At 53.1% G+C, this 12,910-nt stretch overlaps 2 protein-coding genes across 3 annotated transcripts in view; both read right to left on the bottom strand.

Annotated features, from left to right (window-relative positions):
* PPP1R32 (protein phosphatase 1 regulatory subunit 32) overlaps window positions 1-12,910 on the bottom strand; it is a 346,274-nt gene that overhangs the window by 69,041 nt on the left and 264,323 nt on the right. The gene's annotated exons all lie outside the window — the stretch shown is intronic.
* Window positions 6,046-12,899, bottom strand: TMEM138 (transmembrane protein 138). 2 transcript variants are annotated; one of them, XM_050956488.1, is made up of 5 exons: window positions 12,771-12,899; window positions 11,248-11,512; window positions 10,373-10,544; window positions 7,084-7,159; window positions 6,046-6,773 (listed from the first exon to the last, which is right to left on the bottom strand). In XM_050956488.1, exons 2-5 carry the CDS (start codon window positions 11,373-11,375, stop codon window positions 6,661-6,663), a joined length of 489 nt encoding a protein of 162 aa, XP_050812445.1. In that variant the 5' UTR covers window positions 11,376-11,512; window positions 12,771-12,899; the 3' UTR covers window positions 6,046-6,660. The 2 variants fall into 2 exon arrangements, with proteins under 2 accessions (XP_050812445.1, XP_050812446.1); XM_050956489.1 differs by lacking the exon at window positions 12,771-12,899 and adding an exon at window positions 12,533-12,571.

Here is a 12,910-nt window from a genome sequence, read left to right as displayed (position 1 = left end):
TACATTAAATTCATACACCCCCGCATGGGTGATGAATGCTGACCTTTTTTTTGGCAGGTTCATCTAGCGGTACTTGCCAGTACCACTTGGTTAAGTCTATTGTAGATATGAATTGGGCATGTCCCAACTCTTCCAACAGCTCATCGGTGCGTGGCATTGGATAGTTGTCTGGACGAGTTACCGCATTTAGCTTACAGTAGTCCACGCAAAAGCGTATTTCTCCATCTGGTTTGGGTACCAGAACCAGTGGAGATGCCCATGCACTGGTAGAGGGGCGGATTATACTCATCTGTAGCATGTTCTGGATCTCCCATTCTATAGCAGCTTGGGTGTGAGGAAACACTCGGTAGGGTGGGGTTCTAATTGGGTGAGCATTACCTGTGTCAATGGAGTGGTATGCCCGTTCAGTCCGTCCTGGAGTGGCTGAGAACAATGGGGCGAAGCTAGTGCACAGCTCCTTGATTTGTTGCTGCTGCAGACGTTCCAGGGTTGTGGAGAGGTTCACCTCTTTCACGCCACCGTCACTTTTTCCTTTGTAGTAGACACCTTTAGGCCACTCAGCGTTATCTTCTCCCTGGACTGTAAACTGACAAACCTGTAAGTCTCTATAATAAAAGGGCTTGAGAGAATTAACATGGTACACTTTGGGCTTTAGGGAGGAATTGAGAAATGCTATGAGGTAGTTAACAGCTCCCAGGTGCTCTTGGACCGTGAATGGCCCTTCCCATGATGCTTCCATCTTATAGGCCTGTTGCGCCTTCAAGACCATAACCTGGTCTCCTACCTTGAAGGAACGCTCTCTGGTATGTCTGTCATACCAGGCCTTTTGCTCTTCCTGAGCATCCTTTAGGTTTTCTTTAGCAAGGGCTAAAGAGTGTCGGAGGGCGCTTTGTAGGTTGCTTACAAAGTCCATAATGTTAGTCCCTGGAGAAGGGGTTGCTGCTTCACCAACTGTAATGGCCCCTTAACCTCGTGGCCATACACAAGTTCAAATGGTGAAAACCCTAAACTGGGATGTGGTACAGCCCTGTAGGCAAAAAGTAACTGCTGCAACACTAGGTCCCAGTCATTGGAGTGCTCATTGACGAATTTACATATCATGGCCCCCAAAGTTCTATTAAACCTTTCCACCAGGCCATTGGTTTGATGGTGGGAAGGGGTGGCAACCAAGTGGTTCACCCCATGAGCTTCCCACAGTTCTTTCATGGTCTCTGCCAGGAAATTAGATCCTGAATCCGTAAGGATGTCGGAGGGCCAACCTACCCTGGCAAAAATGTCTGTTAGGGCCAGGCACACAGCTTTAGCCCTGGTGTTGCCTAGAGCTACTGCTTCTGGCCATCGGGTAGCAAAGTCCATGAAAGTCAGTACGTACTGCTTTCCTCTGGGTGTCTTTTTTAGGAAAGGACCCAGAATATCCACAGCTACTCGCTGAAATGGGACCTCAATTATGGGGAGTGGCTGGAGAGGGGCCTTGACCTGGTCTTGGGGCTTTCCCACTCTTTAGCATACCTCACAAGACCGGACATACTTGGCAACGTCCTTGCCCATCCCCTCCCAATGGAAGGACTTCCCCAACCTGTCTTTGGTTCTGTTCACCCCAGCATGGCCACTGGGATGATCATGGGCTAAGCTTAAGAGCTTCCCCCGGTACTTAGTTGGAACCACCAACTGTTTCTGCGGGTGCCAGTCTTCCTGGTGTCCATCAGAAAGTCTCCTTGTATAAAAGTCCTTGTTCTACAACAAACCGGGATCGATTAGAAGAGCTGAGAGGCAGTGGGGTGCTCCATGCCGCCACCCAAGCTTTCTGAAGGCTGTCATCTGCTTCCTGCTCAGTCTGGAACAGTTTCCTGGAGGCTGGAGACACCAGTTCTTTCTTAGACTGTGAACTTGGGCTTGGTCCTTTGGGAAGCGATGTAGATGCTGGGGTTGTTTTCGTGGCTGGTGAACCGCTCTCCGCTGGTGCACCAGGTGGTATTTCAGGCTCTGGCTGAGCCTCTTGGGTATGGTTGTCTGCTGCTTCTGCCAGTTCAGACTCGCTGGCGCTCTCTGGCGTTGGGGTTGAAGATGTGCTTGCAAGCGCTGGTGTCAGTGCTGGCAATGGTTCTGGTGCTGGTTGCGTTTCCAGGTCTGGGTCTGGGACTGGGACTGGAAGTACTGTGGCTGTTGCAGTCGTTGGCAGGGGATCTGGGTCCACTACCTCTGTCTGGGTCTCTGCTAACACAGACGGGGCCCTTGTGGACGGCTCAGGAACAGGGATGGGTCTGGAAGCTTGCCTGGCTGGGCTGTGTATAACCATTCCCACCCTCTTGGCCCGCTTTACCTGGCTGGCCAAGTCTTCCCCCAGTAGCATAGGGATGGAATAATTGTCATAGACTGCAAAAGTCCACATTCCTGACCAGCCTTTGTACTGGACAGGCAGTTCAGCTGTAGGCAAGTCTACAGCTTGTGACATGAAGGGGTAAATTGTTACTTGGACCTTTGGGTTGATGAATTTGGGGTCCACCAAGGATTGGTGGATAGCTGACACTTGTGCCCCCGTGTCTTTCCACGCGATAACCTTCTTTCCGCCCACTCTCAAAATTTCCTTTCGCTCCGAGGGTATTTGAGAGGCATATGGGCCTGGGGATCTTTGGTGTGATGGTGGTGTAACGAACTGCACTCGGTTGGGGTTCTTGGGGCAGTTGGCCTTTATATGTCCCAGTTTATTACACTTAAAGCATCGCCCAGCTGACTGGTCACTGGGCAGAGGTGGGATACTGGAGATTGGTGAGGTGAGAGAATAGGGAGTCGGCGGCTTTCCTTGGGTTGCAGGTGGGGTCTTGGGTTGTCCTCGGGTATAGGGTTTATTGTCGATGTGACCCCTGTGATATTCACTCCCCTTGATAGTAGCTTTTTTCTTTTCTGCCACTTCCACCCATTTGGCTTCAATCTCCCCCGCCTCCGTTACAGTTTTGGGCTTCCCATCTAGGATGTACCTTTCTATTTCCTCAGGAACACCCTCTAAGAACTGCTCCAATTGCATTAGGAGGTGCTTGTCGTCCAGAGATTTAACATTGGCTCCTGATATCCAGGCATTATAATTCTTTCCAATGTGGTAGGCGTGTCGGGTGAATGACACATCTGGTTTCTGCCTTAGGGCTCTGAACCTCCGACGGGCATGCTCAGGTGTTAGCCCCATTCTGATTCTGGCCTTGGTTTGAAAAAGTTTATAATCGTTAATGTTTTCCTTAGGCATTTTAGCCGCCACCTTTGCTAAGGGTCCACTGAGCAGTGGCCTCAGCTCTATCATGTACTGGTCTTCAGAGATGCTGTACCCATGGCAGGTCCTTTCAAAATTTTCTAGGAAGGCCTCAGTGTCATCACCTGCCTTGTAGGTGGGAAATTTCTTGGGATGTGGAACAATAACTGGCGAAGGGTTGCTAGGATCGGCTGTGTTCTTCTGCTTAGCTTGTTCTAATTCCAGGGCCTGCCGGTGGGCCTCCCTCTGGAGTTCCAACTCTTTCTCTTTTATCTCCAGCTCTCTCCTGTGGGCAGCCTCTCTTTCTCTTAGCTCCATCTCTTTTTGTTTTATTTCTAGTTCTTGTAGTTTCTTTTCCATGTCTCGCTTGTGGTCTGTGTCTTTGATGTGTTCCTCTGCCTCCAGTTTTGCCCGTTCCTGTTTCAGGGTGTCCTTGGTAGTCATGGTTTCTGCTTTCTTGTGTTGGGGTGCCCTCTGGTGTTTTACTGCCTGAACTGCTGCTTCTTTGTTGCCTAGCAACAGCGCCTTTCACGTAAAGTAAAAAGAAATAAAAGACCCTTTCATTTGCAGATATGTATTGCTGGAGTTTGTTGCTGGCCACTTAAGCCTGCTTTGTTTAACAAAAGACCCTTCTTAACCTTAATCTCTCTGCCTTCAGTGTACTCAGAAGGAAGAGAGAAAGAAAAAAGACCCTGCAAATTGCTTTTAAAAACTCCTTTTTCTCTGCTTATAAGCAGCTAGCAGAAAAAAAGAAAAATAATAATCTTACTGGCTTTTGGATTCTTATCTTTATCCCACCACTGCCTACCATGTCATAGTATAATTCCCAAATCTGAACCTTAGCGTCCAAAATATGGGTACTAGCATGAATTCCCCTAAACTTAATTACCAGCTTAGATCCTGTAGTGCTGCCACCAATCAGAACTTAGAGTAGAGCGCCTGATAGACTCTGGTCTCTCCCAAAACCTTCCCTGGGGACCCCAAGACCCAAATTCCTTGAGTCTCACAACAAAGGGGAATAAACCATTTCCCTTCCCCCTCCTTTCTTCCTCCCAGCTCTTTCCCGCCCTGGGTACACTAGGAGATCACCGTGATTCAACTCCTTGAATCACCACACAGAGAGGAATGATACCTTCCCCAAGAGGCAATCCAGATTCAAGTTCCGTGAATCTAAAACAAAGGGATTCCCCCTTCTCCCCTCCCTCCCTGTTAAGTACAGACTCAATTCCCTTGAGCCTCAACAAGGAGAAAAAATCGGACAGGTCTTAAAAGCAAAACTTTCAATAAAAAGAAAGAAAAAAGTAAAGGTCTATCTCTGCAATTTAGATGATAAAAAGTTACAGCTCAGGAGTTAATTATTCATCTTATAGAAACTAAAAAGAAGCCTCCCCCCAGCAAATACAATTTAAAATACTTCCAGCAAACTACACAATTGCAAATAAAGGAAAAGAAATAAAAAGAATATACCGCCTTTCTACCTTTTTACTCACAAAACGGGAATAGAAGATTAGAGAGCCTGTAGGTATGTGTGGTCACTCTCAGAGTCCAGAGAGAACAAAGCCAAACCCAAAAACACACACAAAGGCTTCCCTCCACCGAGATTTGAAAGTATCTTGTCTTCTGATTGGTCCTCTGGTCAGGTGTTGCAGGTCACTGTTTGTTAACCCTTTACAGGTGAAAGAGACATTAACCCTTAGCTATCTGTTTATGACACATGGTTCTGAATTATGGAATTTATTTCTGAATAATTAACTCCTGAGCTGTACTCCCTCTGCTCTGATCACAATACAGTACCCAGACCCCTTCCTCTGGAGCAGGCAGCTTGGAAATAAACCAGTGCTGAAAACACAGCTCACTGGCAAGCTGAGAGGTTTCTCTATCCAGCTGAGATCATTAGGCTAGCAAGTGCTTTATCTTCTCACCCCTCCAAGACTGGGATGTCATGGGAAACAAGGGCTGTGTTATGTGGGTCTACATTTAGTTCTGCCTGCCCTATATTATGGCATCATTCTCAATACACACCTCTGCCCTGGCCTTTACCAAGGCTCTGCACCCTGCCCAGCCCTCCAACAAGCTGATGGAGGAATTCAGCGGTTGCCCATTCAGCAGTGCCTACACTCTGTAATAGGAATGCAGACCCTACTGTTACCACTGCCAGTCAAGGTGATTGGTATTGTCTTATTGTCTCTTGCCTACATTGTCAGCTCTTTAGTGTGGCAGCCATCTTTGTTCTGTGTTTCGGCAGTGGCTGGCTCAACAGGAACCTGATCCATGACTGGGGAATGACTAAACACCACAGGCAGCTCAGCAGCTGCATTCATAGAATCTCCGGGTTGGAAGGGACCTCAGGATGTCATCTAGTCCAACCCCCTGCTCAAAACAAGACCAATCCCCAGACAGATTTTTACCCCAGTTCCCTAAATGACCCCCTTAAGGATTGAACTCACAACCCTGGGTTTAGCAGGCCAATGCTCAAACCACTGAGCTATCACTCCCCTGCCCCACCCCCAGAAAATCCAGGTGAGGCATGAACTCAACCTCAGCATAGCTCCTCTTAGGACAGCCATATCAGTACTGTGCGCTAACCAATTGCACCACTGGAGCACCTAAGGAAAAAAAAAAAGAAAGAAAGAAAAGAGTGTGTGTGTGTGTCCTGGCCATTGGACTCCTGCCCCCAGCAGAGGAATTAGCTGCAACTTGGGCTAGAACAGAATAGTGTTTTTGGGAGGGAGTGGGACACATACCCCTAGGATAGAACAGGGCCTGGGGTAAGGAGGTTGCACCCAAAACATGCACACACAAGGAGGTTTCTGGAAAATGAAGCCAATTTATTGTCTCATAATTTACAAAAATACGCAGGTACAAAAGGAGGGTCTACCACCAGGACAGGCCTAACGCTGCGTGGCTAGGACAGGCTGAGTCCTGGCACCTCATCCCACCAGATGCAAAGCGGAGGCTGAATGCAGCCAATACCAACAGGACCCCATTGGTCAGGCAGCGAGTGAGCTGTGCGTAGGGCTGGTGGAAGGATTTTTCTGGATGAAAAGGAGCCACGCTGCAGTTACAGGACAGGAGTCCTGAGCCAAACCTGCTTGGCAGGTCAGATCACTCCTCAGGGAAGCTGAAGCTGGGTCCAGAGAGAAAGGGTCAGGAACGGCTCGCTGATCTGCAAGAGGGGAGTGGAATGAGATGATGGAGAGCCTGAGCAGGCAACTAGTAAAGCAGCAGGTGTGAGGATGACAAATCTCTTGATGGGACCTCTCCAACCTGTTTGGTTCATGGGATGGAGTGAGAGACCAGGTTTGAGAGACACTGGCTTCTCAGACAGCCAACAGAAAGCACAGGTGGAACGGGGGGGCTCCATTCCAGCCAGCTGGGAGCAGCCACGGACCAGCCACGGTTCTGGGTCCTGGAGGAAGCCATCAGTTGCGGACCTGAGCAAACTCCTTGCGCAGCCATAGGGAGTCCTGGTAGAAGCGGGGGTCCCCCAGGTGCAAGGCTGTCCTCTTGTAGAAGTAGCAGTACAGCATGGCCGCTGGGGACAGCAAGAGGAAGGTGAGACAACACAGCCGGCTGGGGAATGTCCTCTCCCCCACCCCATCCTCCACCTGCTGGATCACCCCCGTGTGCCCTGAGGACCTCCAGGATGGGCGGAGCCTCACTGAGATCCAGCACCCATGGGAAAGGGTTGGTATAGCTCATGGGAACGTAGAGCTGCCATTCCCTAACAAACCCAAGCCCAGCCTAGGGAGATTGCAGGGAAGGCAGATGGGGCCAGCCCGCTGCCTGCTCTGGGGCTGTGGTCTGTGTGTGTGTTGGGGTCCATGATGGAGCTTGGCCCTTACCCAGCCTCTGGAACACAAAGAGGGCCTGCAGCCCATCCGTCCACACAAAGCGGGTGGAGTTTTTCCAGCGCAGGTTCTGAAGGAGACAGAGGCACAAGGGAAATCAGAGGCAGGAAACGGCCACGCGAGCACCTGCTCAGCCCACCACAGAGCTCAGCATGCTGGGTCCCTTTACTCACATCCTTGCTCCTCTCTTCTCCGGGCTGCTCCATTCAGTCACCTCCCCATGTCACTTACTCCAGATCCCCAGCAGGAAGCAGCTCCTCATCTCTCCAGGGTTAGAGGACTCCCCCTAGTGGCTGAGCCCCTCAGCAGTGGGAGAACTGCGTCATCACCGTACTGATCCACTTTTCAAAGCAACCCTTTCCCAACAAGAACCATCCCCCTCTCTGAGCCCGTCCCTGGGGCCCAGCCATCTAGAGGTCTCCCTCCTCCTCCCTATGAGTGGGGGTGTGAGTGGCAGGCAGCAGCTCAGGGAGCACACAAAGGTTAATCAGATCATCGGATTTATACAGAACACCAAGACCCAGTCGAGCTTCCCAACAGAGATCCTAGAAAATCCTCTTAAATCCCGCTGCCCAGCTATGGTCCATGGGCAGCGCCAGCCAGGGGAAGCTGCCAGGCAGACGCCCTCCCAGTTACTTGTATTGGCACCTCAGAGGGATGGGGTCTGGCGGTCTGAGCACAGGGATGGGAATCAGGACACCTGGGTGGGGTTCCCAGCTCAGCTGCTCACTAACTCGGTGGCTTTGGGCAAGTCACCTAGGCCCAGCTCCTTAGAAGTATATACCTTTGAGGATTTGACCCTTGGCCCCTCTCTGTGCCTTAGAGTCACCCTCTGTGCAGTGGTGGTGGGGAGGGAGGGAGGGGAGATGATGCTGATGACTCTCTCTTTCGGGGAGTGGGCTGGATGGCAGGTGTTCTGAAATCCCTGGCTGGGTGGTACTGGAGCAGGGCAGAGAGGGACCACAGCATTCATGGCAGCAAAGGTATCTGGTATCTGGCTGGCAGTGCCTCACCATGATGCTCTGTTCCAGTGGGTTACAAGCATCAGTGGTTCTTATTACTGATGTTTTGCAGCACCAAACAGTTGAATCCAACACAAGAGGCTGGTTTATTATCCCGTGGCTTTAGGACAGGTATTAGACTCAGCCAGCCAGTCACCCCAGTGCTCACCCTGGCGTTTCAGAGCCAAGCAGCAGCCCCAGCAGAAAAATGAGATTTGTGGAGCTAGCCCTTTAAGAGACTGGCAATGTCACAGCAGGTAGCAGAGACAGATTCTGAGCAGCAGATGAGATTAAAGCGGGGAGGGTGAAGTGCCTAAGAGACAGGGCAGGAAAGAGTTAACGGTGAGGAGGGGATGGTGGGTGTCTTGACGATGGGAGGAGAGCAACCCTCCCTACCCTTCTCCTCCGAGGAGGGCAGGGCACAAGCTGCTCCAACCCAAACTGGGACAGATACTCGCAGCTTGCGGCTGCTGCGACCAGCTGAACCCCTGAGCGCTGGCTCCTGGCGGTGATTTATCCCATGTAATGCCCTGCACAGACACTGGCACTACTCACCCAAGGATTAGCCTTGCTGATGGGGAAGCCACTCCAGCAAGACTCTAAAGCAGGCTTGGGAACTTTCCAGGGCAAGTACTGACGAGGCCAGGCATCTGTGTAAACTCAACTCCCTAGGGCTCCCACCAGGATCCAACCCAGGATGCACGTGTTCATCTGTTGGATCCTGATCAGAACTGGGGAGACCAGGAGCTGCTGCTCAGGGGGGAGCTGAAAAGGGAAGGAGGGGGATTTCAAAGGGAAAGGCTCTTGCTGTACCGCCCTCTCATGGGTACCACAGTTGAGGACACAGGTCAGTCTCCACCCTAGCTCCAGCAGTCCCCTGCCAGGAGGGTGTTCTCTGAGGCCTGACTTCTGCTGAGCAGTGATTTGGGTTTTTAGATGGAGCAAAATCCCTTTGGAAGGAAGTGATGGGATATCAACAGATTGGCCAATGGCCCAAGCTGTGCTGGGGGAGGGTGGGCTACCCCACTAGATGGATCGGTGCAGCCACTCCACGACCGCTTTAGGAGTGAACACCTCTGATTTCCCCACTGTGAGCATTCTGATCACTCCCGGGACAGCTCCTGAGGGCAGAACCGATGCCTCTGCCATCCTCTGGCCACAGCCGCCAAGGGAGGAGTTGGATTCAAATGTATTTTGAATCCCAAACTATCCCCGGTCCAAATAAACTCTCACTGTGGAGTTGCATCCCCTGGCCACATTTCCCACCATGGCATCAAGAGAGCACAAGGCCCAGGACACCAGCACCTGCCGATGACGATGCAACAGGCTGCTGTGTGAGGCCCTGCTCCTGCTCTCAGCAGTGGGGACTCTGCTTGAAGTGGCTGGGAGGGCTGCTCACAGACCCACATCAGATCAGGTCCCCGAAGAGCCATAGCTGACTATGCTGCCTAGTGGAAGAAGCAGCTCTGCCAGATGGGGCGGGCTTCTGCCCAGCCCCAGGGACAAACTCCAAGAAGAGAGGAGGAGGCTGGGGAAGCACATGTGCCCCCAAAGAAAGGATCTGAGTTGGGGAGGAACAATGCTCCTCGTCACAAGCTGGGAGGAAGGTTCTGGGGAAGGGCTGCATGGAGCCAAGCTAAGCTCCCGCCAAGGGAGAGGAGAGGAAGTGGATCTTGTATCCCTCCCCCACTCCTACTCCAGGCCCAATCCCCCCGCTTGAAGCATGGGGTGAATCCCCCAATCAGCGAGGGCCCAGGTGCAAGGGTGCTTAGCAGCAGCTCCTGGTACCTCACTCCTCTCCTTAGAGTGCCCTACACTCTCCAGAGATGCACTGCTGCCTCCTTGGGAGACAGAAACGTTCCACAGAGCAGCAATCCTCCCTCTCTGGAGCTGCAAGGGGAGAGGGGCCCTGAGTGAAGTTCTGACCACTCCAGGCTCAGGAGTAGGTCTCCTCCCTCAGGATAAGCTTCTCTCCAGCAGGAGGCCAAGACAACACACCGCTTACAGAGTGTGGCTGGACTGGCTTGGTGCACGATGTGGAATTTTGGCCGTCTAAACCTTCATGCCGGTTGGGGAGGGGTGGGGGCTAGCAGAGCTGATGGGCCAGTGTCCAGCTGGGGCAGGACATCAGGCCAGTGGGTGGTTCTGGAACTGCCGGAAGTGGGTATCATATCAGATGCGCCAGGCTCCCAGCTGCTCTGGAAGAGGGTGAGCTACCCATCTAGACAGATGTGTACAGCTGTTCCTAAGCCCCGAGACTCCCAGAGCCAGCTCTGCCTTACCATGACCCAGATGTGGAAGGCGATGCTCAGAACCAGGTAAGCAGCCGACAGGACAATGGTCCCTTTAAATTTGTGGAAAAGGAGGTTGACCAGGCCAGCCTGGAAGACGAAGGTGTTGAAAAACATGAGGAAGATGATGATGATGTTGAAGAGGATGGCAATATCCTGGATGCTGCAGGGAGACAGATGCCATGAGCACACAGCACTTCCAGAGACCACAGCCCTCCCTGGGGCCGTGTGCTGGACACAATGGCCAACACAAGCATTGCCCTCTGTCCTAGGGCGTGTCCCAGCTGCCCTGGCCTACACAGCAAAACACAAAGTCTGTGCTGGAACAACACCATGCACCAGGCCCCTGGGAGGAGAGGCAGCCAGCTCTGCGTGGTTCCTCCGGCCCAGGCAGCCCCTCCTAATGCAGTAATTCGCTGCTTTGATAATTGATCTGGGCAGACACAGATGTTCCTCCCCAGATCTTTATGTAACAAATACTTGGCTTAGTGCCAAGAACACGGGCTGGCTCTGGGAATGGAGCCACTGTCCACAGACCAGACTCTCCCTGCAGCTACGCTCCCTCCTCCCCAGCAGCTAGTAACTGATGCTTCAGAAGAAGGCAGCCAGGTACTGCTGCACACTGCGGGGAAAGAGGACAAAACCTTCCCCAAGTCCCCACCCTCCACTTCATTGCCTCAGTATGTCCTCTCATCCCCCTTGTGTCCCTCCTCCCCATTTTCTTGGTACAGTGGCAGTGAGCCGGAAGAGAACCCAGGGCTCCTGACTCCCAGCCCTCTGCTCTAACCACTAGCCCACACTCCCTCCCACAACTGAGAAGTGAACCCAGCTCTCCCAATTCCAACCGCTAGCCCCTGCCGCCTCACATGAAGAGCACAAGCTGGATGACAGGGGCCATGCGGAGCAGCTCTGAGAAGGAGTTGACGAAGAGATCATAGACAAGCAGCAGGAACTGCACGGAGAGCACCAGGCTGTAGTTACTAGTCCGGAGCATCTTCCTTTCCCAGGGCTGTGGTCCCTCAGCGTGTGCATTCCAGAGAATGGAGCCAGCTCATCCTCAGGGCCAGAGGGGCTTAGGCTCCCCTCCTGCACCACAGCCTCTCCCTGCTCCCTACAGCTGAGCTCTGGAGTCTGGAAGAGAAGGTCAGAAGGGGTTTATCTCCAGCAGGGCCTGTGGCAAATGCCTACCTGACCTAGAGGTGAAGCTGCAGCTCAACCAAGAGCCCAGCTTGGCCACGGGTTCTCCCCAAGCTGCTTCACATGCCCCAGACAGTACCTGGACCTAAATCCATGGGACCTTCTCAGTTTCAGCTACCCAGCAGCCAAGCCCCAAGCTAGAGAGCACAGATGTTTACAAGAGGACACCCTTAAGGGTCATAGCAGTAACCCTGGAGTCCCTTCACCCAGAACATAGGTGCTCTCCTAACTAGGGGCTGCAGGCATACCATGGAGAGGATCTCAGGGGCTCCATACAGAGCCATGCCCTAACCTAGGGTGCTCTCTACCCTGTGGGTCATAGTCAGAGGGCTCAAGAGCTCTCGTTCTGTTTGACCCAGGTTACTTCAGGATTATGGCAGGCCACAGACTGGCAGAGAATGCATGTGGTGGGGGGGACACCACCCTGGAGGAAGAATTGAGAAGACAGAATCTTGGGGGGGTTACAGATGCCCATAAGGGAAGAGGATCATAAATACATTCGGGGTTGGGAGCCAGCAGGGGCACAGCCACAACGGTAGTGGTGTGAAGGGACAAGGGGTTGAGCTTAGAGCGATGGGGTGATCTTGTCTGGGACAACTCGCGCACAGCCTGAGACTGGAGCAGAGGGATCCTTCCTGGAGACTCGGGATCACCCCGGGCAGGGAGGAGGAGACAAGGAATGGGAGTTGGGGCAGGTTGCCACACCAGGGATGAGGTTTTACCCACCCGTGGGGAGGGGATATGGGTCTGTGCATAGAAGAAAAGAGGAAATGCAATTCAGAGCCAGCCCCCGCCCCCCTGTCTGATTACTACAACGTGTGGTGTGTGTGGACCGTACACCGCCTGGGGGTGGGGGTAACAAATTGGGTCACCCCCAGGGGGAGGAGCAACACTACTAGGGGATCGCAATAGGTGGGCGCAGGAAGGCCAGGGCGAACCCCTGCCACCACTTACAGGGGCGGAAGGCGATTCTGGGACACCGTAACTGACATCCCTCTTAATTCCAGGAGCTTTCTGATGCCTGCACACCTCGGTCCCCCTCCAGGGGTTCCGCCCAGGGAACCCCCCGATCCCCGCCCCACCCGGGACCCCCTGGGCCTTGGTTGCATAACCGGGGCAGCAGCAGCCCGATCGCGCCTCCTACGGTTCCCCCGGGCGCAGCTGCCTTCCCCGGGTCGGGCCCTGCACGCACCTCGGGCCGCCATCTTCCATCCCCATGGAGACCGCACAGCCACTGCCTGCCGGCGGAACCGGAAGCGCTCAGATAGAGGCCAGGGCACCGCCGGACGCCTTGGATCATAGAGCGGCGGTGAGTTCTCTTCTCCCCGCCTC

The sequence above is a fragment of the Gopherus flavomarginatus genome, chromosome 5, assembly GCF_025201925.1.
Source record: "Gopherus flavomarginatus isolate rGopFla2 chromosome 5, rGopFla2.mat.asm, whole genome shotgun sequence".
Taxonomy (NCBI): Eukaryota; Metazoa; Chordata; order Testudines; family Testudinidae; genus Gopherus; species Gopherus flavomarginatus.
This window is presented reverse-complemented; position numbering and strand designations above follow the sequence as displayed.

Bases quoted from the DNA above. Each gene is read 5' to 3' on its own strand.
- TMEM138 (XM_050956488.1), bottom strand. From the start codon at position 11,375: ATGCTCCGGACTAGTAACTACAGCCTGGTGCTCTCCGTGCAGTTCCTG. The intron at 10,545-11,247 runs GTGAGGCGGCAG...GTCTCCCTGCAG, and splicing joins ATCCAGCTTGTGCTCTTCAT to CATCCAGGATATTGCCATCC. The intron at 6,774-7,083 runs GTAAGGGCCAAG...TGCTGTCCCCAG, and splicing joins CTTTGTGTTCCAGAGGCTGG to CGGCCATGCTGTACTGCTAC.